Below are 18,000 nucleotides of genomic sequence, written 5' to 3'. Positions count from 1 at the left end.
TATATGCAACAGTGAACATCACATGAGCCCGTTAGAAAGCATGATAGAAAGCTGTCTGGTATATTAAGCTGTGTTAGATTTGAATGAGGGTGCAAACAGTTGCTGGTTTTGTCCAGAAGAGGTCAGTGTAAGTCCACTAAAGAGGCTCGATCACTGACTCCAGACCTGTTGTTTGTGATATCAGCTCAATTGGAAACCTGATCTTTTAAACGAAACTCATTTACAGGTTCATGATTGCAGGTGATTCGTCTAGAAATGTCTCAGATAATGACGTGATCATCTTTACATCTAGTTCAAATATCACAAACATCACTTTAATTGCCATAAAGCTTTTCGTTTATTATTTACCTCTGATTTAATTGTGTTGTTTTAACCGTTATGTCCACGTCAAAAAACTGCAATTAAATATATTATATATTAATATTATTTTACACTTTCAATGAGTTTCCTGATAATAACTAACAAATATTCATTTCAAGATTTTAACCCTTTAAAAGCCACTGTTGTTTTTCTCACACACACACACACACACACACACACACACACACATACAAACACACACACACACACACACTCACACACACACACACACACACACACTCACACACACACACACACACACACTCACACACACACACACACACACACACACACACACAGCGAATAGGAATGAGTTTATACCTGTTACATATTCATGAGAAGATAGGGGCGGAGCTATGACATCACTGAATCTCAGATAAAGTGAAACTGTTTTTAAAACAGGAAGTCTTTCAACGTTTTCTCTCTTCAAACGGCAGAATATTTCTTCAGATATTGTCAAACTTTAGTGATCACAGCTGATACTCACTCACAGGTAAGTGATAATAGAAATATAAGAGACTGTTCCCTGAACAGGTTTCTAATGTTAGTGGTCTGATTCAGAGGAGTTTGTGTCACACTGGAATAAAGCTGCACAAAACCAGATTTAAACACCAGTTAAATACTCCAACTAGTTTACTGAATTAGTATCAGAATATCATTGAATCGGTTATAAATCAGAGTTTGATGTGTGCTGTCATGTGGTCAAATAACTTGAAGACGTCAGAAACAGGAAGTGTTTGAACTGCAGACAGAATGAACAAAGTCCAGTGAAAATGTTTCATCTTTTTTACTCCATTTAGTCTTTCATACTCAACACACCACTTAAGTTTATATATATATATATATATGTTGCTTTATTGCAATCACTAATGTAAAGTCTGTGTTGTTATGTGATGACTTCATTCAGTCTTCACCAGCCAGACAGTGAATACTGCCAACACAGGACTGCAAACTACAGCCTACATGAGGACACTTCACTGACTATTACCTGCATCACTCTGTCAGTTTAGGGAATATTTTGAGTAAATGACTATTATTCAATGAGCACATGACTAATATTACACATACTATGGAAGTAATTGTAATGCCAGAGGTCAAATGGGTTTAGAACGACATGAGAGTAAGTAAATGATGACAGAATTGTCATGTTAAGGTAAAGTATCCCTTTAAATGTACTCATAACATAAAAATAGCATGTACTAAAACTATTGTGAATTATAGTCCATATAAGAAATGTGCTTTTAAAGTGAGCACATTGAAGTAAGCTCACACATCAAAACATACTGTAGCACTGTCGGGTACCCAGAATGCATTTCGGCAGGTGAAGGACTGACCAAGTTTGGACTGAACAACTGAATAGCCGTTCTGCAAAATTGTTCAGAACGGGTTTAGGGGAGTGTTTATAGTGGATTGTACTTTCAGAATTGGCCATATTTAAATGTTCTTGTTTGTGCCTTTCCATTATGTAACTTTTATAGTCCTCAGATACTAGAACTGAAGGTGTGCCATTATGTATGTGTGGTTCTGTCAGACTCTGTGTCTCATTTGAGTAACAGCAAAAACTTTAATGAACTCTTAAAAACTATGAAATGAAGAAGAACATCAGAATACACATAGTGATATTTTAATGGTCAAAACTGGGGAGACAAAACGTCTATTTAGGGTGGCAGCTGCCTCCATTGTGCCCCGACTGTACTGTAAGAGGTGCTGTAGACTAGAGCTTCTGTACATGACTAGCATACTGCTAACTGCATACTGCTAACTGCATACTGCACACTAAATACTGAAATCAGCTTTAAACTGCAACATTTATTACTTTTGATCACAGACACTTTTAACACTTGAACTTTTGACTTTCATCTTACATCGAGTCATTTAATAAAACTGGAGATCTAGAATATATGAGAACTTACTCAGAAGTGAACTGAATGTCCTCTTGAGAAGTTCATCTTTAATATTTCACACACTTTGATCATGTTTCATGCTGTGAAATGAGATGTTGGAGTGTTGTGTCCTAAACAGGATTAAAGAGAGGAAGAGCAATGGCAGAATCTTCATCAACATCACCAAAACAAAAACCAACCAGGAGAAACAGTTCAGAAGATTCACGTCCATGTAAGTCAGTGAGAGAGAAAAATAATAAATTAGTGAATTAATGAAGCAAATAACAACAACAACAATAATAATGTCATGTGAAAACCTAAACATCACATCAGATTAAATCTATATACAATAATACTTCAATAATTTGTATTTTCAGTGATGTCGTCCTCCAGTAGTGCACTAAATGAGGAGCTTCAGTGTTCAATCTGTCTGGATGTGTTCACTGATCCAGTCACAACTCCATGTGGACACAACTTCTGCAAGACCTGCCTGAATGAATGCTGGAAAAACACTCAGAACTGCAGCTGTCCATTCTGTAAAGAAACATTCAGCAAAAGACCTGATCTGAAGATTAATACAACACTCAGAGAGGTCGTGCAACACTTTGAGAAGAAGTTTAATCTGGGTAAATCTGAAGTTCTCTGTGACTTCTGTGATGAAAGAAAGCAGAAAGCCGTGAAGTCTTGTCTGATGTGTCAAAGCTCTTACTGTGAAACTCACCTGGAGCCTCATCGGAGAGTCCCACAACTAAAGAAACACAAACTGATGGACGCTGTGGAGAATCTGGAGGATTATATATGCCAGAAACATGAGAGACCTCTGGAGCTGTTCTGCAGAGATGATCAGACGTGTGTGTGTTTGTCCTGCACTGATGGAGACCACAAGACTCACAACACTGTTCCTATAGAGGACGAGAGTGCAGAGAAGAAGGCAAGAGTTACTAATATTCAATCAATACTTATTTTGAAGATGGAAAAGCTGTGTTGAGTGATGAAATGTGTCTGTGTTGTTCTCTGTCTGTAGAATCAGCTGGTAAAGACACAGACAGACGTGCAGCAGATGATCCAGAACAGAATGAAGAAGATTCAAGACATCCAACACTCTGTAGAGATGAGAAAGGTCAGTCAAATTTAGGGTTCAATCTTCTTTATAAATAAAGGTGCTGAATTAAATACATTTAAACTGTGACTTGATCTCATCAGAGAAACACAGAAGAAGAGAAATCACACAGTGTTGAGGTGTTCACGACTCTGATCCGCTCCATTGAGAGATGTCAGACTGAAGTTGTTGAGATGTTGGAGGAGAAGCAGAAAGCAGCAGAGAAACAGGCTGAAGATCTCATTAAAGAGCTGGAGCAGGAGATCACTGAGCTAAAGAGGAGAAACTCTGAGCTGGAGCAGATCTCACACACTGAAGATCATCTTCATCTCCTACAGGTCAGTGTCCATCTCTCTCATCAATGAGAATGATTAGAAAACACTCCTCATGCTGATGGATTTCTCCTCTGTCCTGCTGTAGATTGACCCGTCCCTGTACAGCCCTAAAAACAGTAAGAACTGGACTGAGATCAGTATTGACACTCATGTGAGTGTGGACACTCTGAAGACAGCTCTGACTCGACTCAAAGACACTCTACATGAGACTGTAGATCAAAAACTCGGTCAAACTGGTAAGTGTATAAACAAACAAATATAAAGTGTGATAGTGAACACAAAGCGCACTTTCACTTTAAATGATGGTGTAATGGCGAATGTTCCTGGTTCACACACACTGTGTTAATGACACACAGAGACACAGAGGAGGAGACGCACACTTTAGGCTAGTGACAAATGGTCAAAAAGTGCTTTAGTTTTTGAGATACCCCTACCGGAGGTAGAACTAAACCCAACAATGTTTTTCATCATCTCTAAGGTCTCCCATACATGAAATGGATTCTTGGCTCAAAATATTTTACCGCTAAGATTGTTAAATTAACAAATATTCTTATAAACCCCAAAACCAAAAAAGGACTGAAATACAGCCTGTCCGTATGGGAGTTAAGGCATATAAACTAGTGCAGATCAAACACACAAGCTCTGAGATCTTCGAAACTTGGCATGTTTGTAGTCAGGAAGTTGCTTTAACTACTAGAAAAGACTGGATGTGAATATCTTGATGTATGGAATAAATAGAGACATATAAACACATACCTAAAATAAGCGGACATGCACAAATTGAATATCTATGCAGAATGTTTTAATTTACTTTATGGTTGCTTTGCCAGGGATTATCATAGAAACACATATGATGGCTTGTTGGAAAGGTGGGGTTGTGCTGAATCCAGAAATACCAAATATGTAAATATAGCATGACAAATCAGAGTGTTCTGTTACTCAATGTATGAGGTGTACAAAATGAATGAAAACGAAACACTGACAAAATAGTCTCAAGTCCAAATCACATTATCAGTGGTGAGAAGAATGTTGAGAAATTCAAATATAAGATGCATTTAATTATGAAACATTTCATATGGCACCTTGTACTATATGGAAACAAAGATTGAAATCGAAAGATAACACCTTACCATAGCACAAACAGGAGACCAGGAGTCAGGATTGCAGTTTGACCTTAATGAGCCTTTTAATAAAACTATAACTTAACTTCACAAAATACAAATTAAATTACTGTCTTAAATCAAACAAATGGCAATCAAACAAAACAAACACTCTCAGGGGGAATTCTCAGGGGGAACTTCTTTAGGTGCTGGTGCCTTCTGGAACATCACAGGTTCAATGCACCCATCTTCTCGGAGCCTCCATCCTCTACCAACCGGGTTCCAGAGAAGAGGTTTGGCCAGGTGGCTGTGACGCCACACTGCTGTTTGGTACAAGGCTCTCAGCACATGTTGCTGGAAGGCATCTTCTATTGGAGGTAGATTTGCTGCTGACAAATCTGTGGTAGATGCTAGTGTGTACCTCAGCTCATCCAGGTTGGTGCAAGGATGCCCATCCATCTTTTTCTTTTGGCCATACAGGAGGAGGGCATACCTTCTTGCCACAGGCAAAGTCTCTTCCAGGCTACCAGAGAGTCCAAATTTGGTCATTTCCTGTAACTCACAAAGATGGGTCTTCAGTCTTGTGAGGGCAGTGGCCTTCCCAATTCTGTACAAACTGCTTGTGGTGTCACAACCCGTGAGGGCGTGGCATGCAGGTAAAGACTCACAAAGCACTGCTCCAAGCTTCTGAGCGATCAAACAGATAGGGACGAATCTTTCCTTAAGGCCATGTCCAGAGAGCATAAACACTGCTGAGGATCCAAACATCCCTTTGCTTGAATAGTACAGAAGCAAAACTAGTACATCTGTATCATCACATTTGACAATTAGACGAGAATGTGACTGTGCAAGGTGTATTGCATGTAACACCATCCTCGTGTCAGCCTCCTCCTGGTCACTGTAAAGATCTTTCAAGCAGTCAATGCCTGACTTGCTAACTCTCTTAACCTCCTGACCATTTTCAAAGCCACCTGCCAAGATGACATTGTTCTCTGAAGAAATTCTCGTTGGCCCAGTACTGGCGATGTAGGTGCTGACAAAGCTACATAGAACAGCACTTGTTTCTCCTGTGATGATATGTGTTCATCTGCTGGTGTGAATGGTGCCTCTTCTTTGTCTTTCAAGATCTTTGACTGAGTGTTGGTGGTCATATCTATCAAACACTATAACGACACAGCTGTTACCTTCCTTTCCCATTAAAGTTGCAATCTTTTTCCAGACACACTCACCCAGGTCATTGAACGTTTGAAAGGCTGAATCATTGAGACTCTGTAGAAGAGCCATGCCATCAATGATATATGCTGATGGTTCTTTATCATTTGGCAGCTGCTCTGATTCTTCAACAACAGCCTCGAGTTTCTTGGCCAGGTCAGCTTTTGTTGTCTTCCTCATGCTTCCATCATCATAAAACAAAGAGGGTGGTACAGCTGCGAGTTCATGAGACATCACAGTCTCCATGGACACCTCTCTTTGCTTGGAGACAGCCAGTAATCTTCGAAAGAGCACATCTGAGTCCATGTGAACCTTTCTAAATATGCTGACTCCAACTGATGTTTTCATGTCCTCGAAGGTTGCACACTGGTTTCTTTTCTCTGGCTCCCAGAAGCTCTTTGTTCTTTTTGATTTTGCCAGACGTTGTTCAATAAAGATGGCATTCTGCTTTGCACCATCTTTGAGGAAGCTTGAGAGCTCTTTTGCAACTTTCTCAGATGCAACCTGACCACTTGCAATGTTGATCAGTTCCTCAGGAATGCTATCAAGATCAAAGGGATTCTGCCTCTGCTCCACAGCTTCCATTATCTTCTGTATGTCTCGGTCCATTCTGGATGCTCCATGCTCCTTGTGTGCTTTCGGGCTCTGATCATCAGTGTCACAAAGCTCTTACATGGCATCAACATATGCTGTGGTCACATGTCTTGTCATCAACCATCTTGTGAGAGCTCCTTTTCGTAATGTGAAGCCAACAACTCCACCCTGACTCTTGCCTTCTCGATTAATGGTTTGCTCCAGTGCCTGATCAGTAGCCACACAGTTGAAGCTTCGATGCTCAGACCGTGAACAACAAACCCACCTTGCTGCATGAATGTGTATGCTTCTGGTTGTTCATGTTCAAGTGCTTTCATTTCTGCAACATAGACTGGCATGTACTTTCCATAATTGGTCCTGCCAGCAGCTCTGAACCAAAGCATCACTTCACACATGCAATTCAGGTGAAGTTGAAAGTCAGCTTCACGCTCCGAACGAAGAATCCTTAGCAATAGATCAGCACCACTGAGGAACATTAACCAGTATCCAAAGGTTGCTGATTGCTTAACTCCCTCATTTATGAACATCTGGATTCTCTTCTGGATCTCAGGAAGTTCAGTGTCCATCTCACTGATGAGCTGTTGAGCAGTGGCCTTGTCATTACCATGAAATGCATGCTGTACATCTTGTAGGATTTGCTCTTGTGCTTCAGTCATTGAACATTGGCCTTGTTTTTCAAGCCATGATTGCATGGCTTGCCAGAGAAGCCTGAACAGAGCCTCAGAGGCTAGCTTTATGCTTCTTACTCCTCTTGCCAGCTGTTTCCCTTGAAGCAACTGTCGAGCTGTTCCCTCTGCATACACATCTGACTCAGTTAGTATGTCAAAGAGTCCACCATCACCATATAGCTTTCCAATGCTTGCTAGGTAAGCCATCGTGATATGCATACCTCCCAGTCTCATTGTGATCTTTCCTTGTAAGGGCGATGGTTTGCTCCACAAGAGTTGTTGTGCTTTACTATAAATAGCAAGGTCTGCTGTTACAAGAATATGGTGCTGTCCCAGTTCTGCAGCAAGCTATACAAGTCGTATCATAGATGTGTAGATGGTGGACAATTCTGAGGGTGATTCTCTTATGAAGGGTAGGTAGAGTACACTGGCTACTGAACAAGCAGTGTCTGACGTGAAGGCATTAAATGCAGACCAAGCAGGGACATGCTGCTGGTTCTCAATTACATTTCGGGACAGCTTCCATACCAGATCTCTGTCTTCAGCTGCTTTAGAGATTGTTGTGTTTGTGTGCAGTAACTCAGGTTGGGCAAGTTCAGGTGGTTCGGGTCGCTTTGTAGATTTGATGTATCTGTAATCACAATTGAAATGAGAGGATAAGCTTATGATCATATGCATTGAATATCAAATCACTTCAAAACCTCACAACATACATTCATATTGAACATTACTTTGTATTAATCTTTAGCAGTTCATGTGACTAAGCGAATACCATAACAAAACAACATAAAAATAGATTTCAGAGAAAAAAGAATGGACAAAATGTACCTGTAAAGTTTATCTCCATTAATATCAAATGTGTTTATGGTGGTGAGGGACCTCTGTGGAACCCGTACTAGGCATGTATCTGCTGTGGAGACTTGGCCTCTGCGGAACACAACAGAGGCCATAGCATGAGTTGTACGCTTCCCATCCAGGGTGTCTTCATTTTGGTCAAAGTTGTCGATGGCTGCATCAACAATTCCATGTTCAGCGACTCCAGTGAGGCCAGTTGGGATGTAGACACCACTCTCTGTCCTTGATATCTGGTCTGCTGCCACAGATGTGAGGAAGTGCCTAACCTCTGTATAGGAAATACAGTGGCCCATTGCACTGATCTCATTGATGAGTGTCTTACTACCAAACTCATGATGTATCAAAATGGCAAGTCCCAGTGTGATTGGCGTATGGATGTGACAGCTCTGTCCAATGAGATAATGACAGATTGCGATAACACACAGATTGTCCTTTGAAGCTGGATCATCATCACATGTTTGGTAATCTCTGTGGGCATGTGAATCAACACACCAGTTGACAAAGTCATACAGGATGTTGGGTACATACTTGCTGCATTGGAGATGTGATAGACGGTCACTGCTGACATATGATTGACTGTCATGCTCTACTTGATCCATGCTATTCCTCAATATGTCTGCAGCCCTGTGTAATATTTGGATTTCGGACTCTGACTTGTCTGTGGAAGTGTTGTCTCAAAGTCTACTGTTATTTTTGTGAGTTTAGCAGCTTCCCTCAGTGCACAACCTATGGTCATACTATCTGAGCAGATCAGATCTGACTGTCCTGGACGTGGAACAAATACAAGCCTGTCTTTGTAATGCTGTATCAGCTTGTCCTTTAGTTTCCAGGATCTATATTTCTTGTGTTGAACTATGGACACACCTTCTTCCTCAGCAATGGTCTTTAGTAAGTTGTCATAGCTATCAGTCAAAGAGTTGAGAGTCCTCACTTTCTTATATTTGGACAATACTGTTTTATCAATGTCTTCAGTGAGCTTAATAAAGGCTTTGTCATAGACATTGGTCTGCTTTTCTGATTCTTTTCTTCGTCTGGCAGCTTCTATATTTCGTTCAGAGATGTAGTTTGCAAGGCACATTTTTATGGTATTTGGCATCATATGCAAAGAGATCTTGGCATGAAAGTATTCGAAGATGAACATCTTCATCAAGCCTTTCAGAAGCTGCCCGAAGGACCTTGTCTCTGGTACTTGTGCCTGTACCAGTCGAAATGGCTGTCAGAGGTTCTGGTCTAGAGCTGGCCTTCCCACAAATGAAACAATCTCTCCGTATTTTAAATGATGTTGTATCAGCCCTACTCAGCCTTCGTGGTGCAGATGTGCTTTCACTCTCAACATATTCAACTTGGTCTTACTGCAGTAATTCGCTCTACATGATACATGATATGAAACTTTGATTTTGGAGGAAAGTATGTCATCTGTATATGGAGCCAGAGTTTTATGGACATCATCTCTCTGCTGAGCAAGAGTGAGTATGCGTTGGAGGCCTTCTACTGTGGGGTTTTGAACATAGGGATCTTTTTTTTTGCCCTTTTCAAAATGTTTCCCACAAATTATACAAAGCTTTGGATCCAATGTCTGTAAGACATTCTCCATAATTCAAGAGACTAGTGAAAAGGAAAAATTATATACATTTCAGAATTTTCATTGAAATGCAAATCAAGTTGAATTACACATGCAGCAACATTAGTCAGAGGGCTAAGTAATTTCTTAAATAGCTTAGTTTCTACAACTAGCTATTTAGCTACTTGTATTAGGCTAGGTCAGCCTTTTCATATGACATAATATTTGTAATGATTTACCTGTCTGGTTAGGAAGATATCAATAAAGACAATTAAGTAGCTAGCTACAGCTGGATCCAACAATTAGCCTAACAGTAGTCAACTCACTAGACCACAATACGCTTATCAAATGAAAAATATTTACTATCTTATTCTTATCTAATAAAAGATCACACCAATGGGGTGAAGTAAGCAGTGTAGGCTCTACTGCCCACTGCTGGTCTTGACAGACAAAAGCTAACAATATTATTTTTCATTTTTCAGTAATAACTTGACCAAAACAAAATTCAAGTGGATATACATATTTTAATAAAGGTGTTCCGTTCCAATGCTAACCTGATTCAATTGGATCTGTGTTTAATATGAATTGTAAAGTATAATGTGCCTTAAGAAATGTATGATAAATGTATCATAAATATAGATCAGCACGTACCTAATGTAACTTACTTTCAGTAACTTACTTCAGTAACACTGAATTTCTCAACATTCTTCTCACCACTGATAATGTGATTTGGACTTGAGACTATTTTGTCAGTGTTTCTTTTTCATTCATTTTGTACACCTCATACATTGAGTAACAGAACACTCTGATTTGTCATGCTATATTTACATATTTGGTATTTCTGGATTCAGCACAACCCCACCTTTCCAACAAGCCATCATATGTGTTTCTATGATAATCCCTGGCAAAGCAACCATAAAGTAAATTAAAACATTCTGCATAGATATTCAATTTGTGCATGTCCGCTTATTTTAGGTATGTGTTTATATGTCTCTATTTATTCCATACATCAAGATATTCACATCCAGTCTTTTCTAGTAGTTAAAGCAACTTCCTGACTACAAACATGCCAAGTTTTAAAGCTCTCAGAGCTTGTGTGTTTGATCTGCACTAGTTTATATGCCTTAACTCTCATACGGACAGGCTGTATTTCAGTCCTTTTTTGGTTTTGGGGTTTATAAGAATATTTGTTAATTTAACAATCTTAGCAGTAAAATATTTTGAGCCAAGAATCCATTTCATGTATGGGAGACCTTAGAGATGATGAAAAACATTGTTGGGTTTAGTTCTACCTCTGGTAGGGGTATCTCAAAAATTCAGGGGCATTGTCACTAGCCTACTTACTCGATTTCTGTGGAGAGATCAAATGAAACTCATAAAATATGTTTCTTCAAAAAACAAGTGTAAATATAAAATTGACCAAAACTAAAGTTGTCCAAAACGACACATTATTTATCATGTCATTCAGAAGTTATTAAAGACTTAAAACGAAATCAAAGTTTATTCATATTATATTATTTGATTTAAATCAATCAAATCACTTTATTGTCACTCAACCATAAACACAATTAATATACACATAATTACACAATATACAAATAATAATATACAATGACAATAATATATATATATATGCAGTGAGGTTGTATAATGGTTGTATTTTATATTTATATATTTGAAGTTTTATATGGAAAAAATACTTCTTATAATGTATGAAGCACACATGCAGAACAAACACCTTAAAATATGAGAATGAATCATCATAATAGATGAATGAATTAAAATAGTTTGTTTGACAATCATCAGCTGAATGTCATAATGGTGACAGCTCTAGTGTATAACAAACATAATGTCCAGATTTACTTGTGTCAGTAACTGTCTTGAGACCAGTTCAAATGACTTTCTGTGTTCATCAACAGCATGTTCATAGAGTTTCAGAAGCATTTCTCCTGTAATATTCCTGTAAACAATTGCTGATGTTTTCTTGTGATTTGTGTTGACAGTATTGAGGAGGATGCAGCAGTATGCAGGTACAGTGTGTGATCTTCACTGTTCTCTCATATACACTTACAATACTTTACATTTATATACTGACAGCTGACTTACTGCACTACACTTTCATTATACTCTGATTCAATATTACATCAATCAAAATGTTTGTATTCTGAAGTGATTGATATTCTCTGATCTCTCTCAGTGGATGTGACTCTGGATCCTGATACAGCTCATCCATATCTCATCCTGTCTGATGATGGAAAACAAGTGAAACATGGAGACATTAGACGAAAACTCCCAGATAAACCAGAGAGATTTGATAGATGTGTCAGTGTCCTGGGAAAGAAGGGATTCAGTTCAGGCAGATTTTATTTTGAGGTGCAGGTGAAGGGAAAGACTAAGTGGTATTTAGGAGTGGTCAGAGAATCCATTAACAGGAAGGGACCGATCACACTGACTCCAGTGAATGGATTCTGGACTGTGTGGTTGAGGAATGAGAATGAATATAAAGCCTGTGCTGGTCCTTCTGTCTCTCTGTGTGTGAGAGTGAAGCCACAGAAGGTTGGTGTGTTTGTGGATTATGAGGAGGGTCTGGTCTCCTTTTATTATGTGGAGTCCAGCTCTCATATCTACTCTTTCACTGGTCAGCCTTTCACTCAAACACTCTTTCCATATTTTAGCCCAAGTAATAATGCTAAAGGTAAAAACTCAACTCCACTGATCATCACACCTGTCAGTTATCATTAATGAATTTACACCCAATAAATATAAAAACTACATGAACATTAGATTTGTACATTTCTTAAAAGACAATATGAGGTATGTTGCTAGGGAGATCTGGATGGTTGCTATGGAGATCTGGATGGTTGCTAGGGAGATGTGTATGGTTGCTAGGGAGATCTGGATGGTTGCTAGTGTGTTCTGTGTGATGTCATTTTTATATCACCAGAACTTGAATTTGAAAAAGCCTCTAAATTCATGATGTTCAATAAAGACTGGGTGTAATTTGTTGTTATTGAAAGATTTTGCTGTTAAATTGTAATATTTGAAAATATTTTGTGTAAATTCACCTAAAAAAATTCAGGTTGTGTAATTCGAGTTTTTATTAATCAAGTGGTGAAATTCAGGTGTAATTAAAATGTTTGATGTATTAATGTCATACAGAAAGTTTACACACAATAACAGAACAATGTCCACATTGTGTGAAATGTTCATTCAGTTTTCATAATTTTAAATAAAACTTTTTAATGTGATGAAAGAAAAAGCTGTTACATTTGGATAATTTTTGATCAATTAATCTGTTATTAATCTGTTATTAATCTGTTATTAAACTGTTATTAAAGCTGATTCCAGGTTGTTTTTAACAGTTTCCACGCTTGATAAACGGTAAGACTGTTTTTGCTCTGGTGTTCAGACTTAAACAATAATTCAACAAGTTCAATGTCATTTCTTTGAATTAATGTGAAACTGTCACATGACAGAGTTTACCCCAATAGTTGCCCCTCTATACCTCCGATCACATTTGCTGAGCTTCTTCAGAAACTGTAAATTGAATTATGACATTAAATTAATTTGAGATGATCATCAAGTTCAGTCGGTCATGAAATGTTTCTGGACAAATCTGCGGGACATAATACAGTTGTGATGCTTTAGATTAAATGATTGTTCAAATATTGAATATCAGGAATGACTCATATAAACCCTGATATTACACCACATCAGTTCTTCTGTAATATCTGTGCACACATCATAAACACATCCATGATGGTCCTTATACTAAAACTGAAAGTTCCCCCATAGTGCAGGCTGCCAGCTTGAACATGACCATGACGAACCGGTGACAACCTGCGACAGGTGCAACATCAGGACCAATATTACAGTCCTATCAGAAGAACAACTGCAATTCATCCTCTTCTGAATGTATTTATTTGTTAATTAAAATGACAGTAAGATGGTTCATTTCAATGAATTGTCTCAATAATCTCCCCATGTAACTAAAACTTCAGAGGAAAAACATTAGGGGCATCTGGGAGGTGAATTAGCGATAAACACATTTCTGAATGGAAACGACTTCAGGGCAGATTTATTTTTGGAGAAACCAAAACTTATGCGACAAAGTGTTTTTTTTAGGCATGACGTCATCACGCACACCATTTTACCGATAAAAGGCCATTTGAATGGAAGCAGGCAGAAGACAGCACATTTCGATTTTTATTTATTTATTTAATTTTACGCATTTTCACTGTCGATAACAAAACAGCGCGAAAAGTGGATGGAGTTTAATCATTTTTGTTTGACTTTAATGTGATATTTAGCGAGATATCAAGAGATATCAAGAGTCGGCGATTCTAAAAGACAACACGTGTTTTAGTGGAATCAGTTTAATTTCGCTTGACATTTTCAATACATACTTTAGGAATAAACGGTGGAATATTCGATATCTTCAGATTATTTAATAAAAATAACAAAAATTAAATACTAGAACTATACATAAATATTCAGAAAGAAAAGGGAAAAACAATATAGGCCTATATATAGCCTACATTTAAATAACCGAGAATACGCTGAACCACTTTCCTCACCCGTGAGACGCTCACATTCCCTAAACTCCGAGAGAGAGAGAGAGAGAGAGACAGAGAGAGAGAGAGAGAGAGAGAATCCTCTCCAAATACAGATTAAGTGACCATGACCTAGAGATAGAGAGAGGAAGACGTAGACAAACATGGACAGAGAGAGAGAGAGGATCTGTAGACACTGTGATCTACAGCACAGAGGATGAGGAACACTTTCTGCTCTTTTGCTCGAAATATAACAATATAAGAGAAACGTTTCTGCCCAAATTTGAAGCCTTGATCCCATCATTCTATGAACTGAGTGACACTGAAAAAATGTCCTTCTTACTCGGAGAAGACGATAATACAGCTGCACTAGCCGGCTAAATATGTGCTAGCTATTCACAACGCCAGAGACAGCTAATTCTCTAGAATGACCCAATGTATTTATTTATCCATCTATATACAATGCTACATGTGACATGATTTATACATATATGTTTTGTTTGTTTGTTTGTCTGTTTGTTTTATTATTTATATATAATATGTTGATGCTTTGGCAACATTGTGTTACACAGTCATGCTAATAAAGCAAATTTGAAATTGAAATTGAAAATTGAGAGAGAGAGAGAGAGAGACAGAGAGAGAGAGAGAGAGAGAGAGAGAGACAGAGAGAGAGAGAGAGAGAGAGAGAGAGAGAGAGAGAGAGAGACAGAGAGAGAGACAGAGAGAGAGAGAGAGAGAGAGAGACAGAGAGAGAGAGAGAGAGAGAGAGAGAGAGAGAGAGAGAGACAGAGAGAGAGAGAGAGACAGAGAGAGAGAGAGACAGAGAGAGAGACAGAGAGAGAGAGAGAGAGACAGAGAGAGAGAGAGAGAGAGAGAGAGAGAGAGAGAGAGAGAGAGAGAGAGACAGAGAGAGAGAGAGAGAGAGAGAGAACACTGTTTCCCAAACACCAATCAGAGTAAACCAAATTATATGGCAATGCACAGAAACCTATTTGGAACATTGGAAAGTTCTAAAATCCAAAGTCGATCTGAATGTTATCTGGCCCTAAACAGAGAGTATGAGTTGGCAAAATATCTCTTTACTTATTAACGAAACAGTCACATACAACAGAGCTCCAAGTACACCAGTACTTCTCACCTGGAGGTCACCTTTTTCTCTACTTCCCTTATCCATATAAGGCTTCCTTTTTAAAGTGACATACACAATACTCTGACATCTCCCCCTTTGAAGAACTTTCCTTTCGTAAACAGAAGAACTGGTATCCCAAATTACTATAAACATAGTATATTACCTCTACATCTATTGACACAATGTTATGTTTTAAGTATTCAACTGTTCTCTTAAACACCCACTTATTCCTTAAATTAAACAATTTGTATACCTGACTTACACAACCCAATATAAATGCTTCTCACCTTTATTAACATTTACTTTTCTTTACTGAACTTCAACCACTAACATTGACATTAGAACATTTTAGTAACTTCAATTCTTACTCTATTTTGTAACCACAGTATTGCAAATTCAGTTTCTGAACTGGTTTACTCACTCTACCTGACCTTGTGACTTTCCATCCTTCATTAGTCTGTGTGAGCAATGAGTCATTTGTTCTAACAGTCTCTTCCTCTTGTGTTTCTGAGTGCTCTGTTATTCCAGCATCATCACTGCACTCTGAAGAACGCAATACAAGAATGCATAAGAACGAATTAATGACAAGCATGAAGCAAGGTCTAATAATACTTATTCCCAAACATGGCAAAGATAAAAGATTGTTAGATAATCTAAGACCTATTACACTTCTTAATACTGATTATAAATTATTATCCGAATTATTGCAGCTAAAATGAAAAAGATAATAAATGAAACTCAGTGTGGCTTCCTTGCTGGAAGATTTATCCATGATAACATACTGACTAGATTTAATCGATTACAATCATACATTTGTAGAGCAGGGCTTCAATGTCATTTTAGATTTCTACAAAGCTTTTGATTCGGTAGAACATCCTTTAATATTAGAAACTTTACATCATTTTGGTTTTGGACAGAAATTGACAAATGTAATGAGCCTTCTTTACAATGATATTAACAGCTGTGTATCTCTGGAGCACGACACATGCTCGCGATTCACAGTCAAGAGGGGCATTAGGCAAAACTGCACCAGTTCTACTTTATTGCTGCTATTTTATTAATTTTACAGTAAAAAACACTACACATTGAAATATAGTTATTTAGTTTATCCTATTCACCTGCAGTGCGTTGTCAAATGTATGCAAATTAGCACATTTTAATTGGTTAACATCTAATTTGCATATCAATGTGGTGATTGTGATGACGTTATTAGACACTAATTTGACTGTATTCACCTGCAGTGTCTCCATTAAGTACAGTTCATTAGTCAGTAAGTCATGATATATTGCCTTAGCTAAACTTTAACTAACTTATTACATTAACTAGTAGCTCATGAGTCATCATGTTAGCAAGACACAAGTTCACTATATTTGGCTTTTGGCTAATTAGCTGTAAAGTTGAGGCACTGGTAGCTTAGTCTTTTGTTCATCACCACTCACCTCCACACAAGCCAAGAACAACACAACTGGTATATGAGCTGGGCGGGGCTGCTGTCTGTCTGTCTAACTGTCTGTCTGATGTGCGCGGAGACCCAGAGAGAGAGAGAGAGAGAGAGAGAGAGAGAGACAGAGAGAGAGAGAGAGAGAGGGAGAGAGCGAGAGAGAGAGACAGAGAGAGAGAGCATCGAAACTCAACAAAGTCTCATCTATATTAGATATTTTGATTATTTGTTTTTATTCCAAAAATATATTTGTTTGACAGGGACGCGTTTCGCAAACACTTAAACACTTTAGTTAAACTGCCTTTTCATTAGACATTTCACACAGCATGATCAAATTATTAAACAAGATACATTTGAACTTTATTTGAAAGAATAAATGCCATTACATCAGAAAAGCTGACATGATTAAGAGTATTGAAGAGGAAACTGGCAATCTGTTAATACAGTTAAGCAATACATGGAGGACCTGGGACTATGTGACGTCTGGCGTTCTTACCACCCCAATCTTAAAGAATATACTTTTTTTCTTCAGTTCATCATTCATACTCTAGATTAGATTACTTCTTAGTTAGCAACTCTTTAGTGAGTGAGTTATCTGACATTCAAATTCACCCGATCATCGTGAGTGACCATGCCCCAGTTTCTTTCAACCTGAGGAATAAATCAATTAACTTACCCTCTAGGAACTGGAGATTCAATTTGGCATTGCTTAAAGACCCTGAGTTTATCAGTTATTTCAAAAGAGAATGGTCTAATTATTTAGAAAACAATGACACACCAGGAGTCTCAGCAGGTATCCTATGGGAAGCAGGGAAGGCAGTGATGAGAGGAAAAATAATTTCTTTTGCATCATATAAAAAAAGAAGGAAAATGCAAATATGTCAGAATTAGAATTAAGAATTAAATCACTAGAGGACATCTACAATACATCACCGGAAGAACAGATGCTTAAGCAAATAAGGAAAGCTAAATTTGAATTAAATGAAATAATCAATAAGAAAACACAGTTTATGGTACAACGGTTACGTTTGGAGCAGTTCGAACATAGCAACAAATCTGGAAAATTTTTAGCTAACCAATTAAAAACTAACAAAGAAAAATCAACAATTAATTCAGTAAAAGACTCAGCAGGTAATATCGTACATGAGCCTAATGCAATAAATGACACTTTTAGAAACTTCTATAGAATTCTATATTCATCCGAACTAGA

General features: G+C 38.0%; 1 protein-coding gene across 1 annotated transcript; it reads left to right on the top strand.

The window, feature by feature from the left end:
* The first annotated feature begins 736 nt into the window (after window positions 1–736).
* On the top strand, window positions 737–12,914 carry LOC127624979 (E3 ubiquitin-protein ligase TRIM39-like). The gene is made up of 8 exons (XM_052099978.1): window positions 737–853; window positions 2,383–2,475; window positions 2,621–3,174; window positions 3,268–3,363; window positions 3,447–3,680; window positions 3,763–3,913; window positions 11,671–11,697; window positions 11,865–12,914. Exons 2-8 carry the CDS (start codon window positions 2,403–2,405, stop codon window positions 12,407–12,409), a joined length of 1,680 nt encoding a protein of 559 aa, XP_051955938.1. The 5' UTR covers window positions 737–853; window positions 2,383–2,402; the 3' UTR covers window positions 12,410–12,914.
* The last annotated feature ends 5,086 nt before the right edge of the window (window positions 12,915–18,000 follow it).

This window comes from Xyrauchen texanus, chromosome 31, assembly GCF_025860055.1.
Source record: "Xyrauchen texanus isolate HMW12.3.18 chromosome 31, RBS_HiC_50CHRs, whole genome shotgun sequence".
Classification (NCBI taxonomy): domain Eukaryota; kingdom Metazoa; phylum Chordata; class Actinopteri; order Cypriniformes; family Catostomidae; genus Xyrauchen; species Xyrauchen texanus.
The sequence above is the reverse complement of the archived record's forward strand: the minus strand, read 5'-3'. Positions and strand labels throughout refer to the sequence as shown.